This window comes from Oncorhynchus mykiss, chromosome 8 (genome assembly GCF_013265735.2).
Source record: "Oncorhynchus mykiss isolate Arlee chromosome 8, USDA_OmykA_1.1, whole genome shotgun sequence".
Lineage (NCBI taxonomy): Eukaryota > Metazoa > Chordata > Actinopteri > Salmoniformes > Salmonidae > Oncorhynchus > Oncorhynchus mykiss.
Window position 1 is genome coordinate 83,041,231 of NC_048572.1, and position 21,726 is coordinate 83,062,956.

Here is a 21,726-nt window from a genome sequence, read left to right on the forward strand (position 1 = left end):
AGGCCTACTACTGTCGTGTTGTCTGCAAACTTGATGATTGAGTTGGAGACGTGCGTGGTCACACAGTCATGGGTGAACTGGGAATGGAAGTGGGTCTAGGGTGTCAGGTAAAGTGGAGGTGATATGATCCTTAACTAGCCTCTCAAAGCACTTGTTGGTGACAGAAGTGAGTGCTATGGGGCGATAGTCATCTAGTTCAGTTACCTTTGCTTTCTTGGGTGGATATCTTGAAGCAAGTGGGGACAGCAGACTGCGATAGGGAGAGATTGAATATGTCAACACTCCAGCCAGCTGGTGTGAGGCTAGGAATGCCATCTGGGCCGGCAGTCATGCGAGGGTTAACGCGTTTAAATGTCTTATTCACGTCGGCCACGTAAAACGAGAGCGGGCCGCATCGGTGGCACTGCGTTATCCTCAAAGCGGGCGAAGTGGTTTAGCTTGTCCGGGAGCAAGACGGTGTCCGCGACATAGCTCGTTCTCCCTTTGTAATCTGTGATGGTCTGTAGACCCCGCCACATACGTCTCGTGTCGGAGTCGTTAATTTGCAACTCCACTGTCTCTGTACGGACATCTTGCCTGTTTGATTGCCTTACGGAATGAATAACTACAATGTTTTGTATTCTGCCATATTCCCAGTTACCTTGCCATGGTTAAATGCTTTCAGTTTTGCACGAATGCTGCCATCTAGCCACGGTTTCTGGTTTGGGTAGGTTTTAATAGTCACAGTGGGAACAACATCCCCAATACACTTCCTGATGAACTCAGGCCGTGTATACGTCAATGATATTTTCAGAGACTACCTGGAACATATCCCAGTCAGCGTGATCAAAACAATCTTGAAGCGTGGATTCCGATTGGTCAGACCAGCGTTGAATAGTCCTTAAACAGGAAGTACCTGTGCTGAGTTTCTGCCTATAGGAAGGGCGGAGCAAAATGGAGTTGTGATCTTACTTGCCGAAGGGAGGGCGGGTGAGGCCTTGTAGTCATCTCGAAAAAGGCGAGTAGTCGTGGTTTAGTGTTTTTCATAAGAGAGTACTACAGTCAATGTGTTGATAAAACTTCTGTAGCTTTTTCCTCATTTGCCTTATTAATATCGACAGCTACAATGTGGCGTCGGGAGATGTGGTTTCCGGTTTGTATGAAGTCCAGTGTAGTTCATTGAGGGCCGTCGGGGTATTGGGAGAATTCCTGGTCGTAATGCTGGTGAGTTACCTCCACTCTGATATCCAAAAGTTATTTCCAGCTGTATGTAATAACACATTATTTTAGCCCAGAATGTTTTTTGTAAGAAGTAACACAACAAAATACTGCAACGTTGCTTAGGAGCTAGAAGCAGAGCTGCCATGTCTGTCGGCGCCACCTTACATGTTGTTCGATTGTTTGGAGGGAATAAAATAAAACCTTTGCTCAATCTCAAAGAGGGTTTTATTGTTAGTGATTTTGAACAGTCACTACAGTTGTCGGGCCCTATAAAAATCAGTTCTCTTTTGGTAAACTCCTTTTTCCAGGCTTTAAAGTCATCCTATGTATTCACAGAAGAAAAAAAAAGAATTACAAAAATGGAAGTTCTAAGTTCACAACAATGCTTAAACCACACCGGGAGACTACTTTCAGGTCTGGGATCAATACAACACAGATGGTGTGGTTGCCCTTTAACTCAATTGTGCGCCTAGCAAATGACCGTTGTGTTTGGCCAGCACTGTACAATATTAGGCCACATGTAATAGCAGAGTTTGCAAAAACAAATGCCACCCGATTCATAAATGATCACGATATAATTCTGCCAGGTTGGCCTACTTTGCAGTCAACATTTATTTGGGGATGTTCATTTCATTCAAAAGAGCACGACTGGATTGGGAATATCAAAGACTCAACCGAGACTTTGGACCGAACTTTTTGAATACCTGGATTGCGTACCCATTTCTGTTTGAATAAAAAAAATAAAAAAAAAGTAAAATTGTGAATAAAAACTAAACGCAACCAGCTACATTTATTTCACTGGCACCCTACGACCAATAAAATAAAATAAAACTGGTGTCACACTGCCATGTCAAAGGGCAGTGTGACATATGCGAGAGTTTGGGGGTTGCAGTTTTGAGCCCTGCTGGCTGACTAGTTCTCTAACTGTAGTTAACTGGGGACAGACCAGACCATGTTGTTGACACTTTAAAAACAGTAGCCCTACTTGGCCACATTCTACAGAGTTTGTGGAATTCCAATGGCAGGCTTCTGAACAGTCAGTCACAGATATGAAGCAGACCACATTGTATTATTTTTGTACTCTGAACTTTCCTGCGTGGGAAGAATGGACTTCACTATAAATGTGCTGATGCATCACTGTATCTACCCACCAAAATAGGGGTCGAGGCTAGGGGGTAGGAGTTGGGTTGATGCGGATCTTACCATGATTACAGATAATCCTAAATGAATCGTGAATAATGATGAGTGAGAAAGTTAGGCTCACAAATATCATACCCCTACAAATATGATAACTTCTTATTGTATTGGTGAGGGTTCACATGTCTTGGGGTTATGATCTTTGACTCTCTCTCACTCATCAGGATTATCTGTAATCATGGTAGCATTCACATTAACGTAGAAGTGTTTAGAAATGTATTCTAAGATGACTCCAAAATGACAATACATTATTTACCATTCATTTCTATTGGGCACAATATAATCTGAAACCACCAAAACAAACACAGCAAATGCATCATCCAACAAATATGTAGCGTCACAAGCTTGACGCAGTCATTGCGTGCTATGAATATGGGACCAAATACTGAACTTTTGACTACTTTAATACACAAATTAATTTGTCCCCTAAAATAGGGTGGGCCGAAAGTACAAAAAGTTCAGAAATGTCTAAATGGTTCAACCGATATGGATGAAAAAAACTCTCAAATCTTCCCAAAAGTGTTTTTTAAATATATATTTTTTTTAAAGGCCAGTATCTCTAAATATATAAGAAACCTGGAATGAAATTAACCAAACTAATTAAGCCTAAGGACCTGAGAGGGCTCTACTATATCATTGGCATGTTCATATCAATCACTTGTTGGTGCCTAGACAGACGTGACTCACTTCGGGTTGGGATGGAATCTACAGCATGTCATCCATGGGTGTTATGTTCTTTACCATTTATCAATAATTGTGACAAAAATGCCTCATCTAACCATTTTATAGTATGTAATACACTCAGTTTGAAGAAATGCAAAGGAGATACTTAGAGAATCCAGGCAATTTGCCACTCTGGTCACCGATTGCCCTTAAATCAGGCGGGGTGGCAGGTATGAGGTATAGTGTATTAGATAGGTACAGGTATAGGTACAGGTATAGTGGTTAGAGTGTTGGACTAGTAACCAAAATCCCTGATCTGACAAGGTAAAAAAAAACTGTCGCTCTGCCCCTGAACAAGGCAGTTCCTAGGCCATCATTGTAAATAAGAATTTGTTCTTAACTGACTTCCCTAGATAAAGTGGGTAAACTGTTTTCAAATTACTGTGGTTGAAAAAAAAAAAAGTTTCAAATTCTACTGGAGGGATTTAATCTGACACATTGAGATATATTTTGGAAGAGAGACATTTGGTGCATTTGGTGATGAGGACTGGACTGCTATCTGTGAAAGGGTCTTCCCCCAAATCCAACTCTATAAGCATACAATATCTAAAATGTTAAATTATTTCATAGAACCTAGTTTACACCGGTTTGCCTTCATTCGTTTCAAAATGTCAACCAGATACTGGCACCATTGCACGTGTATTTTTGGGACTGTAACAGAATCCAGTCTTAAAATGGCAGGAGGTTCATTTACGGATTCAGAAGATCTTAAGACAATACGCTCTTTCACCAAACCTATAACTTCTTTATTTGGACTAACATTGTATTTGAGCCTGACTCTTCTGAACATCTGTTAAATACTCTCGTATATTTTTATTAAAATATTTATTTTGATGTTGATGTCCACAGCTGAAATAGTGTCTGCGAGGATGTGGCTTTCAGGCTCCTGCTATTTAGAGCCCCAGAAAAAAAAAAAAAAAAAAAAAAAAAAAAGAAAAAAAAAACCTCACTTTTGATCTGCATGAGAATACTGAGAAATTCTGGAAGATTTGGTCACCATTATAGTCATATGTAGAAAACCATAAATGCCACATAAATCTTACTGCTGTCTTATTTTACAACTGCTCATTTTTATATTATTTTTAGGGTATTTTTACTTAACTCCCAGGACTCCGTCTGTGTGGTACAAGTTTGTTTTCTTTTCTGTGTAAACGTTTTTTTATTGCTCAAAAAACTTGGGGCCAAATAAAAATCACACGCGGGCCAAATTCGGCCTGTGGGCCGCCAGTTGGAGAACCCTGGATGGGGTGAGTCTCGGTGTTGTCAGTACCTGTCTGAGATAGAGGAAGAAGCTGGAGTATTGTCCGGCCTCAGGCAGGTAAGACAGGAACACTGTGATGCAGATGAGAAGCACCGTGGAATCCTGGCCCACCTTCCGCAGAGACTGGAGATGGGACATAGATTCAGATACATTTTGTTGTCAAACACAGATCGGTTATCCTGTTCCTTAGAGATAGAGGCTCCCCTCAGGCAGAATGGTATTCAGAAAAATGACATAATTCAAAATCACACCAATATTGTTTTGAATGGTCCTTTTAGGACTGACACCCAACTGAGCAGTCTACTCAATGCATCCTCATTAGGTGCTGATGACGATTCCGATTTAGTAGGAAAACATTTCGTCATCATTTTGATGTCGTGAGATTGACTTTAGATGCAGTATAACGCTGGCTATTTAGCTTACATTGAGGAGAAATTTGAGATAGCTAAAGTTAGTCCAAAATAGCTAGCAATGCTAACTTTGCTAGCTAATGACAACATTGCAGTGGTGTACTGTACCAAAGTGAAAAAACTACTTAAGTACTACTACTTAAGTAGTTTTTTTTTGGGGGGGGGGGGGGGGGGGGGTGTATCTGTACTTCATTCATATTTGACAACTTTTACTCACTACGTTCCTAAAGAGATGTACTTTTTACGTCATACATTTTCCCTGACACCCAAAAGTACTTTGAATGCTTAGCAGGACAGGGAAATGTCATCCCTACTGCCTTTGATCTGGCAGACTGACGAAACACAAATTCTTAGTTTGTAAATGACGTCTGAATTTTGAAGTGTGTCCCTGGCTAATTATAAATTATTTATACGCAAGTACATTTTTAGCAATTACAACTTAAGTATATTTAACAGGGTGACTAACTTTTACTTGAGTAATTTCCTATTTAGGCTTCTTTACTGTTACTCAAGACAGTTGGGCACTTTTTCTACCACTGCAACATTGCCATCTGTCTAAAGTAAATATTTAATAGAAAACTATGTGCCTACTTTAGCAATGTCATGATATTCCCAAGCACCTACAGTATACATTTAGACACAGTCATTAGTTCCGATTCAAAGTCATTAGCCCTCGTTCTACTTTTGAGCATCAATACGGTTGCGGCGTCTGTAGAACGTTGATCACTATGGCAACGACGTGATTCAAGTGACGGAGATGCCAGCCATGAATAGTACTCACAGTGGAGGGGTCAGCCTGCTCCTAGGAGGTAATATACTAAAGTACTATAATATTTTACTATATAATACAGTATAGTACTCACAGTGAAGGAGTCAGCATACTACAGTACTATAATAGCGTAGTACTCACAGCGAAGGGGTCAGACTGCTCCTAGGAGGTAATATACTAAAGTACTATAATATTTTACTATATAGTACAGTATAGTACTCACAGCAAAGGTGGCAGCATACTACAGTACTATAATAGCATAGTACTCACAGCGAAGGGGTCAGCCTGCTCCCAGGAGATGGGTGCTCCCCAGGAAGCTGGTCTCATCTTCTCGGGCAACGACTCAGGGACGACCACCAGGATGAAAATGATGTCCAGTATGGCGATGGCCGTAGCCAGGATAACTACCAGGGTGTCACCGTACGTCTCCGACAGGTACGCTCCAATGGCCGGGCTCGTCACTAGGCTGGCTGCAAAGGTAGCGGACACCTGAAGGGTGGGTGGTGGGGCAGTAGATAAAGGAGACAGAGGGGAGAGGAGAGAGAATGTTAGAGGGGAGGACAGGAGAATTGGTGTCATTCTAAAGTCAGGAGGATTATTTATTTATTTATATCAAAAGTTTGGGGTCACTTAGAAATGTCCTTGTTTTTGAAAATGGTCCATTAAAATAACATCAAATTGATCAGAAATCCAGTGCAGACATTGTTAATGTTGTAAATGGCTATTGTAGCTGGAAACGGCTGATTAAAAAAATACAAATAAATATCTACATAGTTGTACAGAGGGCCGTTATCAGCAACCATCACTCCTGTGTTCCAATGGCACGTCGTGTTAGCTAATCCAAGTTTATCATTTTAAAAAGACTAATTGATCATTAGAAAACCCTTTTGCAATTATGTTAGCACAGCTGAAAACTGTTGTGCTAATTAAAGAAGCAAAAAAAAAAAAAAAAAAAAAAAAAAAAAAAAAAACTGGCCTTCTTTAGACTAGTTGAGTATCTTTGCATCAGCATTCGATTACAGGCTCAAAATGGCCAGAAGCAAAAGGACTTTCTTCTGAAACTCATCACTCTATTCTTGTTGTGAGAAATGAAGGCTATTCCATGCGGGAAATTGCCAAGAAACTGAAGATCTCGTACAACGCTGTGTACTACTCCCTTCACAGAACAGCGCAAACTGGCTCTAACCAGAATAGAAAGAGTGGGAGGCCCCGGTGCACAACTGAGCAAGAGGACAAGTGCATTAGTGTCTCTAGTTTGAGAAACAGACAGCTCACAAGTCCTCAACTGTCAGCTTCATTAAATAGAACCCATAAAACACCAGTCTCAATGTCAACAGTGAAGAGGCTGATGCAGCATCCCAGAGTCGCATATATACAAAACAGCAAAAATAACACTAATAGGATGCCCATCTAGGTTGTTATTTAGTTTCCCCTCCTCACCAAACCATAGGCTGTGCTCCTCTCGTGTTCTGCCGTGATGTCCGCCACGTACGCAAAGATCACAGAGAAGGTGACGGCAAACACACCAGACATGGAAATGACTGCAAAGTACCACCTGAAGAGAGGACGGGAAGGAGGGAGGTGAAGAGATGAAGAGATGAGTCAAGGTGATATGTTAGCAAGTCTGTATAGCTCTATTGCGACTGTGGATACCACTACAGTGGAGGTCCTGTTGAACCACAGGGAAACGACCGATACGGGGACAGCGATAGGGGGGGGGGGGACAGCGATACGGGGGCAGTTGCTTAATCTACTCTTGAACTTAAAGCTGCAATATGTAACTTTTTGGATGACCCGACCCCATGCACATAGAAGTGTGTGTTATAGATATGTAGATATGTTAGTCACATTGAAAGCAAGTCTAAGAAGTGGTAGCTCTGTTCTATGTGCGCTGTTTCTATGCTTCCCATTCGTGCGTCTTTTACTTTCGGTTTTGTACACCAGCTTCAAAACAGCTGAAAATACAATTGTTTTGGTTGTGAAAATATATTTCACAGCGGTTTTGGACAGTACAATGATTCTCTACACCAGGGGTACTCAACTCTTACCCTACCAGGTCTGGAGGCTGATGGTTTTCTGTTCTACCTGATCATTCATCGCACACTCACCTGGTGTCCCAGGTCCAAATCAGTCCCTAGTTAGAGGGAAACAGTGAACAAAAATGCAGTGGGACTGGCTTCGATGTCCTGGGTGGAGTTTGAAGGCCCTATACTATATACTTGCTTGTTTTTTTGTCACAAACTGAAATTAGAACTATTAGAATTGTAGCAACCAGGAAATGGCGGGGCAATGTCTACACAGTGCGTCTTTAAAACACCTTCACAGACTTGAAGTTGACCATGCTTTTTTAAAAATGTTATTAATCTGGCTCTGCACCATCACAGCCCATAGAGATGTATTAGTGATGTAGTGTGTGTGTTCTCACCATGGGCTGATCTTCATGAGGGGGATGGGGGCGCAGGTGAAGAAGACTGTTAGCAGCAGGAAGGACTTCCTACCCCATACATCTGACAGCGCACCAATCAGAGGAGCACTCAGGAATGACAAAATACCCTAGGGGAGGGAGAGAAATGAGGAGACCTTGGTGATCTGTGCACTGAAATAATGAGTAACTAACATGGACAATCCTTCACACGTACCGTTTGTGGCTCTAGACCAGTAGTCCATGCTTTCCCATGATACAACCTACTATACTAGGCATACACACTCCCACCTTCCAACATCTACACACACACACACATCCCCAACTTGAGGTTAACATCTACACAGACAACCTGAGGTGAAAGTCACTGAAACTCTCCACTACATAGTCAACAAGAGATGAACAGCATCTACACACCCAACTACATAAACATGGATCATGGTGAGTTTACCTAATGAGTGTCCTAGCTACAGGCTAGACTCCAACAAGCTAGGCCGCTGTATAAACTGTCGTTATCTTACCTTGACACCGTGAATAAGCCCATTCATCAGGAATGTGTGTTGAGGGAATGTTTGATGTAAGACCTGGGGAAACAAACACAGATAACACCTCAACCGTTGTGTCCATACAGTAGCCTACAGTAAGGTAACACTGTACTGTGTGGGTTAACACTCATGCATTCACAATATCAACTTCAATATAAAAATAAAAGAGAAAACAAAAATAACTTGTCTATTAGTACAGTGTAACAGACGTATGACCTAAGGTGACTGGTATTCACTAGAGGAACCCCCCCCCCCCCCCTCAAAAAAAAGAATGCATTTGACATGGCTGATGGGTACCTTGAAGAAAAATGTACTTTACTACGACTGTGATCAAATGGCCAGGTGAGACAACCACATAAGACGAATGCACAAACTGTAAATCGTTATGGATAAAGAGTCTAAATGACAACTATTTAAACATGTTCACATAGGTCAAACAGCAGCACAGGAAAATACCCATTACACAGTATCCACTTCATTATTTGATCATGACCTTTCTGCGTCTGAGATACTGAGAGAACAAATACAATTAGTTAGGTCACAGGAACTAAAAGCAGAGGTGGAAAGGTCGAAGCACACTGTGTAAAGTTAGGTATCTTTTAAAGTAAACCGTTTGGTTTCATTGTTAACTGAAGGGAGGTCTAAGGAAGGTCACTGAAACACATTGTGCATTTGAGGGAAGTCAGGCATGGCAGTCCAAATCCTAAATGCTAAGTCAATGCCATGCGGTTTTAAAAAGTCAATAGTATTTGAGATGTACTTCTTGCCTGCTTCACAGCGGTAGATTAATATACGTTGGTAGTTAAATGAGCTGGGAACATTGATGCCAATCTCTAGTCTCCCCAGTGCCCTCTGATTAACCCAAAATGCAAAAAAATGTTGACCTCTCTGAAATGTAGTCAGGACAACAGAGTCAAGATAAGCTCCATTAACACTCCACTCCAGACATATTTATTTTTCTTTAACCAGACAAGTCAGTTAAGAACAAATTCTTATTTTCAATGACGGCCTAGGAACAGTGGGTTAACGGCCTTGTCCAGTGGCAGAACGACAGATTTACCTTGTCAGCTCAGGGATTCGACCTAGCAACCTTTGTTACTAGTCCAACGCTCTAACCACTAGGCTACCTGCCGCCCCAGACTGAGCAGACTAAAGGTTGAAAACACTCCAAAATGAGAGGTTCTACTGAACTTGTCAATAACAAAAAGTTAAAACACTTGCTTTCACATTACGTTGCAAAACGTTTTGCTACCTTGTGCCGTAATGAACATGTGTGCATGCATGTCAATATTGTAGCTCAAAGATCATTTGTGGTCAGTAACTGGAGCCGTAGTAAACATGTCAGTGCCATTGCAAGGCAGTGTATGAAAATAACGATCTCCTGGACAACAACACAAACAATGTATTTTCAAATTCACTATTATATAAAAACAATGTGTAATAAGGGTTGGCCCCTTGTTTCATGAGTTGAAATAAAAGATGGCAGAAATGTTCCAATCTCACAAAAAAAAGAAGCTTATTTCTCAAAATTGTGCACACATTTGTTTATATCCCTGTTAGTGAGCATTTCTCCTTTGCCAAGATAATCCATCCACCTGACAGGTGTGTCATATCAAGAAGCTGATCAAAAAAGCACAAACATTACACACGTGCACTTTGTGCTGGGGACAATAAAGGCCACTAAATGGACAGTTTTATTACAACACAATGCCCCAGACGTCTCAAGTTCAGGGAGCGTGCAACTGGCATACTGACTGCAGGAATGTCCACCAGAGCTGTTACCAAAGAATTAAAATGTTGATTTCTGCGAATTTAGCAGTATGTTCAACTGTCCTCACAACCACAGACCACGTGTAACCACACCAGCCCAGGAGGTTCACACCAGGGTCTGCAGTACGGCGTAGACTTCAGTGGGCAAATGCTCACCTTTGATGGCCCCTGGCACGCTGGAGATGTGTGCTCTTCGCAGATTAATCCCGGTGTCAACTGTACCGGGCAGATTGCGTCGTGTGGGCGAGCGGTTTGCTGATGTCAATGTTGTAAACAGAGTGCCCCATTGTGGCGGTGAGGTTATGGTATGGGCAGGCATAAGCTACAGATTAACACAATTGCATTTTATCCATAGAAATTTGAATGCACAGAGATATCGGGATGAGATCCTGAGGACCATTGTCGTGTCACCGCCATCACCTCATGTTTTTAAATGACAATGCATGGCCTAACGTCGCAAGGATCGGTACACAATTCCTGGAAGCTGAAAATGTCCCATATCTTCCATGGCCTGCATACTCAGACAAGTCACCCATTGAGCACGTTTAGGAGGCTCTGGATCGATTAGTATGACAGCGTGTTCCAGTTCCCAACAATATCCAGCAACTTTGCACAGCCATTGATGAGTGGGACAACATTCCAAAGTCCACAATCAACTCTATGCAACGGAGATGTGTCATGCTGCGTGAGACATTTGGCGTTTAAGGTGTTTGTGACCAACTGATGCATACCTGTATTCCCAGTCATGGGAAATCCATAGATGAAATTATTTCAAATCGACTGATTTCTTTATATTAACTATAACTCAAAATATTGTTACATGTTAGGTTTATATTTTTGAACATTGTATATAGTTTGTCTGATATGATTAGTTCTTTCAGTAGTTCTTCCATTGAGGGGAGTCACGTTTACATCTAGGCCCCGTCCCAAATAGCACCCTATTGTGAGAGAAAAATGACAGACAATAACTAGGGATAGTTTAGGACTAGAACAAACCTGTCTCTCAAAATCATCCTTGCATCTGGGAGACTAATCCAGGGTGGGGTTAAGGCAACAACCCACATGCAGATAATGGCAGGATGAACCCAGAGTGGCTTATGATGCTCCTTGGTGTGCATGGGAGGGGTTGAACCAACCATGACTGAGTATTGACCAGCCTCATTATTAAAATAATTAAATAAAGATGATTGTTTGAAGAAATGACAATGTCTCTCACTTGATTAGAATATTTCACGACACTATATAGTGCACTACTTTTGACCAGAGCCCTATTGGCCCTTTTCAAAGGTAGTGCACTATATAGGGAATAGGGTGCCATTTGGGACTCAGACCTATAACAACAACCGTGCGCTGAACTTCTCTCTCCCTTGCTTTCTGATAAGCCCTTTCAAAAGTGAAAGGGACCTCGTTCAAATAATACAGTGTTTGATGTACCTTTACATATTCAGCCCATTAGTTCCTACCAACATTAGTTCCTACCTCTCATCCACACAACAGGCTGCGTCATCAGGCTCACTCAACATTTAATTATCAATTCAATTATTCATAGCCGTTATAGTGCAGCTGATTGTGGGGAAATGTCACTCCCTGGTTGTGCTTAGGAAATAATTAGGAATGGGTGGGAGGAATGAATGCAACATAAAACAGTCATTATGAATGCTTTATACAATCCGGTTCTTTTGGGGGACGAGGGTTCTTATCATTTTGGTCATTTAGCAGACACTCTTATCCAGAGCGACTGTTGTTGTGCTCAGTGGTGGCTTAGAGACACCTATAGAGATCTGAGATATTGATGAAAAACATTGTAATATTAGGGGTTTTCCTGGATCAAAATGGGGCTTAGGTGGTGGGCGTGGCGGGGGTATGGCCACGAGGGTGGCCAATGGTGCAGTCGCCCGACTTGACATTTTAGAGGCCCTCGTTGGCCGCAGTGACAATTTAGCAGTTTTAAAGCTAATTTCTTGCAATTCTCCACAGATGTGATTTCCATCGCTTACGCTATTTGAGTGACAAACGTTATAACAAAATCAAATCAGATCCTCAACACTGGGGCCCCACAAGGGTGCGTTCTGAGCTCTCTCCTGTACTCCCTGTTCACCCACGACTGCGTGGCCATGCACGCCTCCAACTCAATCAAGTTTGCAGATGACACTACAGTGGTAGGCTTGATTACCAACAACAACGAGACGGCCTACAGGGAGGACGTGAGGGCCCTCGGAGTGTGGTGTCAGGAAAATAACCTTGAGGAAATAAACTCCAGGAAACAGCAGAGGGAGCACCCCCCTATCCACATCGACAGGGCAGTAGTGGAGAGGGTAGTAGGTTTAAAGTTCCTCGGCGTACACATCACGGACAAACTGAATTGGTCCACCCACACAGACAGCGTCGTGAAGAAGGCGCAGCAGTGCCTCTTCAACATCAGGAGGCTGAAGAATTTTGGCTCATCACCAAAAGCACACAAACTTCTACAGATGCACAATTGAGAGCATCCTGTCGGGCTGTATCACCGCCTGATACGGCAACTGCTCCGCCCACAACCGTAAGGCTCTCCAGAGGGTAGTGAGGTCTGCACAACGCATCACCGGGGGCAAACTACCTGCCCTCCAGGACACCTACACCACACGATGTCACAGGAAGGCCAAAAATATCATCAAGGACAACAACCACCCGAGCCACTGCCTGTTCACCCTGCTATCATCCAGAAGGTGAGGTCAGTACAGGTGCTTCAAAGCTGGGACCGAGAGACTGAAAAACAGCTTCTAGCTCAAGGCCATCAGACTGTTAAAAAGCATTGAGTGGCTGCTGCCAACATACTGACTCGACTCCAGCCACTTTAATAATGGAAAAATTAATGTAAAAATGTATCACTAGCCACTTTAAACAATGCCACTTAATATGTTTACATACCCAACATTACTCATCTCATATGTATATACTGTACTCGATACCATCCAATGCATCTTGCCTATGCCGTTCTGTACCATCACTCATTCACATATTTGTATGCACATATTCTTCATCCCTTTACACTTGTGTGTATAAGGTAGTTGTTGTGAAATTGTTAGGTTAGATTACTCGTTGGTTATTACTGCATTGTCGGAACTAGAAGCACAAACATTTTGTGAGTCACACCTGAGACCAGGTGGTGGTTTACTCATGTGATAATGACCGAGAAGCCGGTTTGGAGGATATATTGGCATGAGTGTTGTTAGGCCCAAGGCTTTAGCCAGTGGTAAATTTGTGCAACAGACACAGGCGTTGCGTTCCTGTTCCCTACCGCACGTAGAACAACGTAAGCTAGAGAACAGGTGGTGGTTTGGGCTACCGTGAGCATTACTGTATGTAATCCTAGGTAGGCTCCATAGTTGAGGGGAGCAGGTGGGCACAGCTGTGTGGTGGTTTACCTACTTACAGTTTCTACTGTGGGGATGGGCGTGGTGAGCTCAGCTGTGAGTAGTCCTATGTGACGTAGTCCTACGCTCTACAGTACAGATCACTGAATAAACCCTATGGGTCCTGGTCAACAGTAGTGCACTCTAGGGATGTGACCGTGGGCTCAGGGGATTAACCTACCGTTAGCATGGGTATGGTATGCTCAGTTTTTTATTTTTATGTTCATTTATCCAATATTTTACCAGGTAAGTTGACTGAGAACACGTTCTCATTTACAGCAACGACCTGGGGAATAGTTACAGGGGAGAGGAGGGGGATGAATGAGCCAATTGTAAACTGGGGATTATTAGGTGACCGTGATGGTTTGAGGGCCAGATTGGGAATTTAGCCAGGACACCGGGGTTAACACCCCTACTCTTACGATAAGTGCCATGGGATCTTTAATGACCTCAAGAGTCAGGACACCCGTTTAACGTCCCATCCGAAAGACAGCACCCTACACAGGGCAGTATCCTGGGGCATTGGGATATTTTTTTTAAGACCAGAGGAAAGAGTGCCTACTACTGGCCCTCCAACACCACTTCCAGCAGCATCTGGTCTCCCATCCAGGGACTGACCAGGCCCAACCCTGCTTAGCTTCAGAAGCAAGCCAGCAGCATCTGGTCTCCCATCCAGGGACCGACCAGGCCCAACCCTGCTTAGCTTCAGAAGCAAGCCAGCAGCATCTGGTCTCCCATCCAGGGACCGACCAGGCCCAACCCTGCTTAGCTTCAGAAGCAAGCCAGCAGCATCTGGTCTCCCATCCAGGGACCGACCAGGCCCAACCCTGCTTAGCTTCAGAAGCAAGCCAGCAGCATCTGGTCTATCATCCAGGGACTGACCAGGCCCAACCCTGCTTAGCTTCAGAAGCAAGCCAGCAGCATCTGGTCTCCCATCCAGGGACCGACCAGGCCCAACCCTGCTTAGCTTCAGAAGCAAGCCAGCAGCATCTGGTCTCCCATCCAGGGACCGACCAGGCCCAACCCTGCTTAGCTTCAGAAGCAAGCCAGCAGCATCTGGTCTCCCATCCAGGGACTGACCAGGCCCAACCCTGCTTAGCTTCAGAAGCAAGCCAGCAGCATCTGGTCTCCCATCCAGGGACTGACCAGGCCCAACCCTGCTTAGCTTCAGAAGCAAGCCAGCAGCATCTGGTCTCCCATCCAGGGACTGACCAGGCCCAACCCTGCTTAGCTTCAGAAGCAAGCCAGCAGTGGTATGCAGGGTGGTGTGCTGCTGACTTTGTTTGATGGCGGGGGGGATTAACCTACCGTTAACATGGGCGTGGTAAGAAGCCCCCAGGCAAAGAACTCCAGGAAGATCACCACCACAGCATGATAGACGCTTGGATCACCCATCCCCTGGGGCTACAGCATGGAGAGAGAGAAGAAGAATGGAAAAGAGAGAGATAAGAGAAAAGGAGGGAGGAGGGAGAGAGGAGAAAAAAGAAAAAAAAAAGATTAGCTGACAGGCATACAATTCCAAAATGCCGTATGCACATCCACAAAACTTTAATTGAAATAGCCAACGGACAACACTCGTTTCAAAAATAGTGTGTGCAGTGTGAGTGAACAGCCAGTAAACTGCAACAGGTGCTGAGTATAGTGAGTGGGACTGCCCTTCTAACCCCAAGTGTCCACTAACATGTTGACTTCTGCTCATGGATTTAAAAGGAATAGACTGGTGAAACATGATGGAAATCCCTACCCACGCCAACACCAATCCAATCCTTTTACATGTGTAGGGAGGAATGCAGACGCGTCCACTTCCTGGAGATGGAAGAAGGGACATGGGAGTCTTGACAGGTGAGAGGTGGGAAAGCCATGTTGGCTGTTAAAAGTAGGGCTTGGGTGTGTTCGTTCTAGACCACAAATCACGCAATGCAATGTCAAGAACGGCTAGTTTCATTCTGACTGCCATCGCCTAGATCAAGCTAGTCTGCAGGTAACCAAAACCGTGTCAAAGGCTATTCCAAAGTATTACTGCTGAGAACATATGGTTCTCGTGAGATCTCATTGGCTCAAGACTATAGCCAACATAAACACGTGGCATCTCCCTCTCAATTCTAGTACCTACCCAAACCATGCTCCAAAAGGACCACATTACTCAATCAAGATTATTGACCTTTTGGTTATTATTGAAGCCTGAATTGAAGGGACAAAACTCAAGCAAACTCACAGCGTATTTCAGCCAGCTAGGTAACATTTTTTGTTTGGAGTAGTGTGAACTGACAAAGTCATTAACTGACAACAATTCATGTTGTCAACAAAATGTCAGTGATTTCAGATGACATTTACAAATCATGCATTTTATAGCCATCACATCCCTACAGACATTGTACCAACCTCATGCTTCAGCTAGCTACCTAGGAAAGCAACACACTCAACCAGTGAGTGAGTGAGTGAGTGAGTATGTACGATATATTTAAAAAATATATATATATATAAAAATAATTCTGTAAACACATCGGAATCGGATGAATTTAGCTAAAAATGCCAACATCGGTATCGGCCCGATGTCTAGTTTAACGGCAGTGTGCAAAATCGATGTCAAAGCTGACCTGCATACCTACACTAGCATTCAAAAGTTGTCACTTAGAAATGTCCTTGTTTCTGAAAGTAAAGCAAAAAAAAGAAGGTTGTCCATTAAAATAACATCAAATTGATCAGAAATACAGTGTAGACATTGTTAATGTTGTAAATGACTATTGTAGCTGGAAACAGCAGATTTTTTTAAATGGAATATAGGCCCATGTTGGAGGAAATTATAGTTGAAATGATTAATTATGTATACATTTAAATTATAACCATTTATTTTAATACTGTTATGTTGTGGTATGAAATGTATGGGTTTTTAGTTAAACTAGGACTGAAAATGTAGTTAAAACGAATGAATTGTCTGTACCTTGCGGGTTTAAGGGAGAAGGAGGGTATATCTCTTTAGACAGATAAGAATTTTCATTGATGTTCCATTAGCGGAGAAGAGTATATCTTTTAGACAGATTGGAATGTTTTGTTTTATGAGGGGAGTAGAAGACAATCTCCAGACCTGAAGACACTGCGCTATTGTGTGGATCGGAGAAAGTGTGAGAACTGATGACGTCATTTTGATATTCTATTTAAAATTTAATGTTCTTTGTATTTTGGATCAGTAATCAAGAATAAATGCTGAACTTGTTTTTAAAGACAAGTCTCTTGCTATTTCATGCAAATGATAAATTTACAACTTATTATGAAATAGAGAGAGTGTGAATTTGGTTTTTGGCTACAAAACATATAAGAATTTAGAATTCCTCTAACAGCCCATTATCAGCAACCATCACCCCTGGGTTCCAATGGCACGTTGTGTTAGCTAATCCAAGTTGATCATTTTAAAAAGGCTAATTGATCATTAGAAAACCCTTTTACAATTATGTTAGCACAGCTGAAAACTGTTGCTCTAATTAAGAAGCAATAAAACTGGCCCCCTTTAGACTAGTTGAGTATCTTTGTGGAGCATCAGCATTCGATTACAGGCTCAAAATGGCCAGAAGCAAAAGGACTTTCTTCTGAAACTCGTCACTCTATTCTTGTTGTGAGAAATGAAGGCTATTCCATGCGAGAAATTGCCAAGAAACTGAAGATCTCGTACAACCGTGCCTCCATTCACAGAACAGCAATAAGAACTGTCTTATAAAATAACCATCATTTATATGACACCTAGCTATATAGTTAGCTAGCTACTGTAAAACTGTCGTTTTACTATGTTTTTGGGGAAGAACATTGTCCATCCATGAGCTAGCTAGCTAGCTTTTTATTTATGACCAACACCTTTACAAGCATCGTAGCATACGTATCGAAGAATCGCTGTGACATGAAATACGAGTGAGTGTGTAATCAATGCGTAAAACTAGGTAAAAAAATAAGAAAGAATTCTATCATCAAAGGGTTAAAATATTAGGTGACGTGCAGTCATATTCGGATCCTGATTGATCCAACACTATTTTATGTGTCAAATAAGTTATTTGACACGAAAAAAGACCCAAACGGCATTCCATAGTATGTGAAATCCTGGTTGAGAATGCAACATCGAAAAAGCACAGCAAGTAAGTGAAAGAAATAGGTTGATGTTTTACTGGTAATGGGGACATAAGTAAATGCCAACAAAATAACTTTGTCAGTGTGGTGTGTGTGTGTGTGTGTAACCTTTATTTAACTAGGCAAGTCAGTTAAGAACAAATTCTTATTTACAATGACGTCCTACCCAAGCCAAACCCTGACGAAGCTGGGCCAATTGTGTGCCGCCCTATGGGACTCCCAATCACGGGCCGAATGCAATACAGCCTGGAATCGAACCAGGGACTGTAGTGACGCCTCTTGCACTGAGATGCAGTGCCTTAGACCGCTGCGTCCGTGTGTGTGTTATCTACTTGACTGTATTAGAATGCTTAAAAAGACCACCAACATTTTTAGCAAATCGGTGTTGGTTTTTAAGGAAAATATTGGATATTTTAAATTCGGCCAAAAATGTAATATCGGAGCATCACACATATACATACACACAGTATCAGTCAATAGTTCAATACCATTCAATTTATTCCATTCCAGACATTAATACGATCCCTTCTTCCCCAATTACGGTGCCACCAGCCCCCTGGTGCAGTTTGAGTCCATGTGGAGGAGAGTGATAGGGGCGGTGGAGATGGGGGTGTGAGCCGGTGGGTCAGGGCAGGGGTGATGTTGTCGATGTTTGTGTCCGGCTGTATGTTGTTGTTTGTATATGGAAGTATGGTATTTAAAATAAAATAAATAAATATATATATATATATATATATATATATATATATATATATATATATATATATATATATATATATATATATATATATATATATATATATATATACACACACACACACACACACACACTACCGGTCAAAGGTTGTAGAACACCTTCTTAAAGGGTTTTTCTTTATTTGTACTATTTTCTACATTGTAGAATAATAGAAGACATTAAAACTATGAAATAACACATATGGAATCATGTAGTAACCAAAAAAGTGTTAAAATCAAAATATATGTTATATTTGAGAGTCTACAAAGTAGCCACCATTTGCCTTGGTGACAGCTTTGCACACTCTTGGCAGTCTCTCAACCAGCTTCGTGAAGAATGCTTTTCCAACAGTCTTGAAGGAGTTCCCACATATGCTGAGCACTTGTTAGCTGCCTTTTCTGCACTCTGCGGTTCAACTCATCCCAAACCATCTCAATTGGGTTGAGGTCGGGTGATTGTGGAGGCAAGGTCATCTGACACAGCACTAAATCACTCTCAGTCTTGGTCAAATAGCCCTTACACAGCCTGGAAGTGTGTTGGGTCATCCTGTTGAAAAACAAATGATAGTCCCACTAAGCGCAAACCAAATGGGACGGCGTATTGCTGCAGAACGCTGTAGTATCCATGCTGGTTAAGGGTGCTTTTTGAATTCTAAAATCACTGATAGTGTCACCAGCAAAGCACTCCCACACCTCCATGTGTCAGTGGGAACCACACATGTAGAGATCATCCATTCACCTACTCTGCATCTCACAAAGACAGGGTGGTTGGAACCTAAAATCTCCAATTTGGACTCAGACTAAAAGGACAGATTTCCACCGGTCTAATGCCCATTGTTCGTGATTCTTGGCCCAAGCAAGTCTCTTCCTCCTCTTAGTGTCCTTTAGTAGTGGTTTCTTTGAAGCAATTTGAGATGTCTAACTTGAACTAAGCATTTATTTGGGCTGCAATTTCTGAGGCTGGTAACTCTAATGAACTTATCCTCTGCAGCAGAGGTAACTCTGGGTCTTCCTTTCCTGTGGCAGTCCTCATGTGAGCCAGTTTCATCATAGCGCTTGATGGTTTTTGCGACTGCACTTGAAGAAACTTTTAAAGTTATTGAAATTTCCCACATTGACTGACCTTCTTGTCTTACAGTAATGATGGACTGTCGTTTCTCTTTGCTTATTTGAGCTGTTTATGCCATAATACGGACTTGGTCTTTTACCAAACAGGGTTGTCTTCTGTATACCACCCCTACCTTGTAACACAAGTGATTGCCTCAAACACGTTGAGGAAAGAAATTCCAGAAATGAACCTTAACACGGCAGACCTTTTAATTGAAATGCATTCCAGGTGACTTCCTTGTGAAGCTGGTTGAGAGAATGCCAAGAGTGTACAAAGCTGTCATCAAGGCAAAGGGTGGCTACTTTGAATAATCTCAAATAAGATTTATTTGTTAAACACTTTTTGGTTACTACATGATTCCATATGTTTTATTTCATAGTTGAGGTCTTCACTATTTTATTATAGAATGTAGAAAATAGTAAACATAGATGACTAGCAGGACTCGTTTTGATGCTACTGTACATCCATCTTCATACTACCCCACCATTGTGTTGAATCCACCGTGCCTCCATCTTGGCTCTCCCCCACCACTGTAAGAACTATTTTGGAAGCTATAGAATTGCATTTTATGATTTTTTTGTTGTTGTTGCGATGTTTATTATATTACAGACACCTTAATGCATAGTTTTAAATTATATTATGCGAGCTAAACATAAAAGATACAAAAATATGAATGGAAAATTCAACACCCTACAACATTGCAGTTTGGTCTTGATCGGATTTAGCTTCAGAGAAACTGCGCAATGAGTGCAGAGAAAAAAATAATACCGAATGCAATTTAAATAACTGAACCGATGGTGAAGTAGTTCAAAAAAATGAATTGAGATACAATATAATTCCATTCATTCCGATGGAGGACTACTCCTTCTGGGGAGAGCCAATATGGCCGACCTATTGCGTCAAAGCCTCTCATTGGCCAATACACAGCATTAGCGATCTAATGTTTAATCTACTTTCAGTGTACAAACATTAGGAACACCTGCTCCTTCAACGACAGACTGACCAGGTGAAAGCTATGATCCCTTATTGAATCCACTTCAAATCAGTGTAGATTAAGGGAGAGACGGGTTAAATCATTACTTTTAAGCCTTGAGACATGGATTGTGTATCATTCAGAGGGTGAATGGGCAACACAAAATATGTAAGTGCCTTTGAACTTAGCTGCCAGGCACACCGGTTTGTGTGTCAAGAACAGCAACGCTGCTGCTGCCCCCCCCAACAGTTTCCCTTGTGCATCAATGGTCCACCACCCAAAGGACACCCGGCAAACCTTGTCAACTATGGGCCAGCATCCCCGTGGAACGCTGTTGACACCTTGTAGTCCATGCCCCGACTAATTGAGGCTGTTCTGAGGGTAAAAGGGGGTGCAACTCAATATTTGCAAGGTGTTCCTAATGTTTTCTACACCATTACAAACAACTGACACGAGTTAAACGTGTTCGATTTGCTTTGTTTGAATACTACAGTAGTGTGACTAGCGATCACACACACGAGACAATTTGAATCTAAAAAAAAAAACATCTTACGTCAAACACAACACCAAACAAACTCGGATGAAGCGTGGCTCAAAGCTAACAGCTGACTTGCTAACTCGCGGTGGTCTTGTTACCTTTAACAGTAACGTTACAACTTGTACCACCTAGCAAACATTAGCTTAGCCAACAGCTGCTAGTTTGACATGACACTAGTGAGCTGACATGTTAAACTGCCCAGCCCGGAAACAACTGGTAGCTAAACTTGATAAAACAAGCAAAATAAAATCATGCAAAACATGTCAATGTACATAGCCATTAGGCTAACGAAGAAAAATAGCAAAATATGTTAGCTAACGTTACTCACACTGCCTCCATCTTTTATAATAATTTTCTTAGCCAGAAGAACGCTGCGGTTCAGCCGCTTTTTCTTCTTCTTTTCTCCCGTCATTGTTAACTTATGTCCATTCTTGATGTCAGAGGGGTAACTTCAGTAATAAGCTCTGGAAAATGATCAATATTTGACTTCGCCTTCTCTGGCTACATAGCAAGTGATTACCCAATGCACATTTCCCCACCTCATTTTGATCCATCTTCCTGTGTAAAAAA

At 42.1% G+C, this 21,726-nt stretch overlaps 1 protein-coding gene across 2 annotated transcripts in view; it reads right to left on the minus strand.

Annotated features, from left to right (window-relative positions):
* mfsd14a2 (major facilitator superfamily domain containing 14A2) overlaps positions 1–21,726 on the minus strand; it is a 41,888-nt gene extending 20,162 nt beyond the window's left edge. Inside the window, exons 1-8 of one of the 2 annotated variants that reach the window (XM_036986537.1) lie at positions 21,485–21,726; positions 15,434–15,495; positions 14,998–15,093; positions 8,504–8,566; positions 7,986–8,113; positions 7,001–7,115; positions 5,831–6,049; positions 4,391–4,504 (exon numbers count right to left, since the gene is read on the minus strand). In XM_036986537.1, the coding sequence (XP_036842432.1) occupies positions 4,391–4,504; positions 5,831–6,049; positions 7,001–7,115; positions 7,986–8,113; positions 8,504–8,566; positions 14,998–15,084 (726 nt within the window). In that variant the 5' untranslated portion in view covers positions 15,085–15,093; positions 15,434–15,495; positions 21,485–21,726. The remainder of the gene's footprint in view (positions 1–4,390; positions 4,505–5,830; positions 6,050–7,000; positions 7,116–7,985; positions 8,114–8,503; positions 8,567–14,997; positions 15,094–15,433; positions 15,496–21,484) is intronic. The other variant, XM_036986536.1, reaches the window with a different exon arrangement.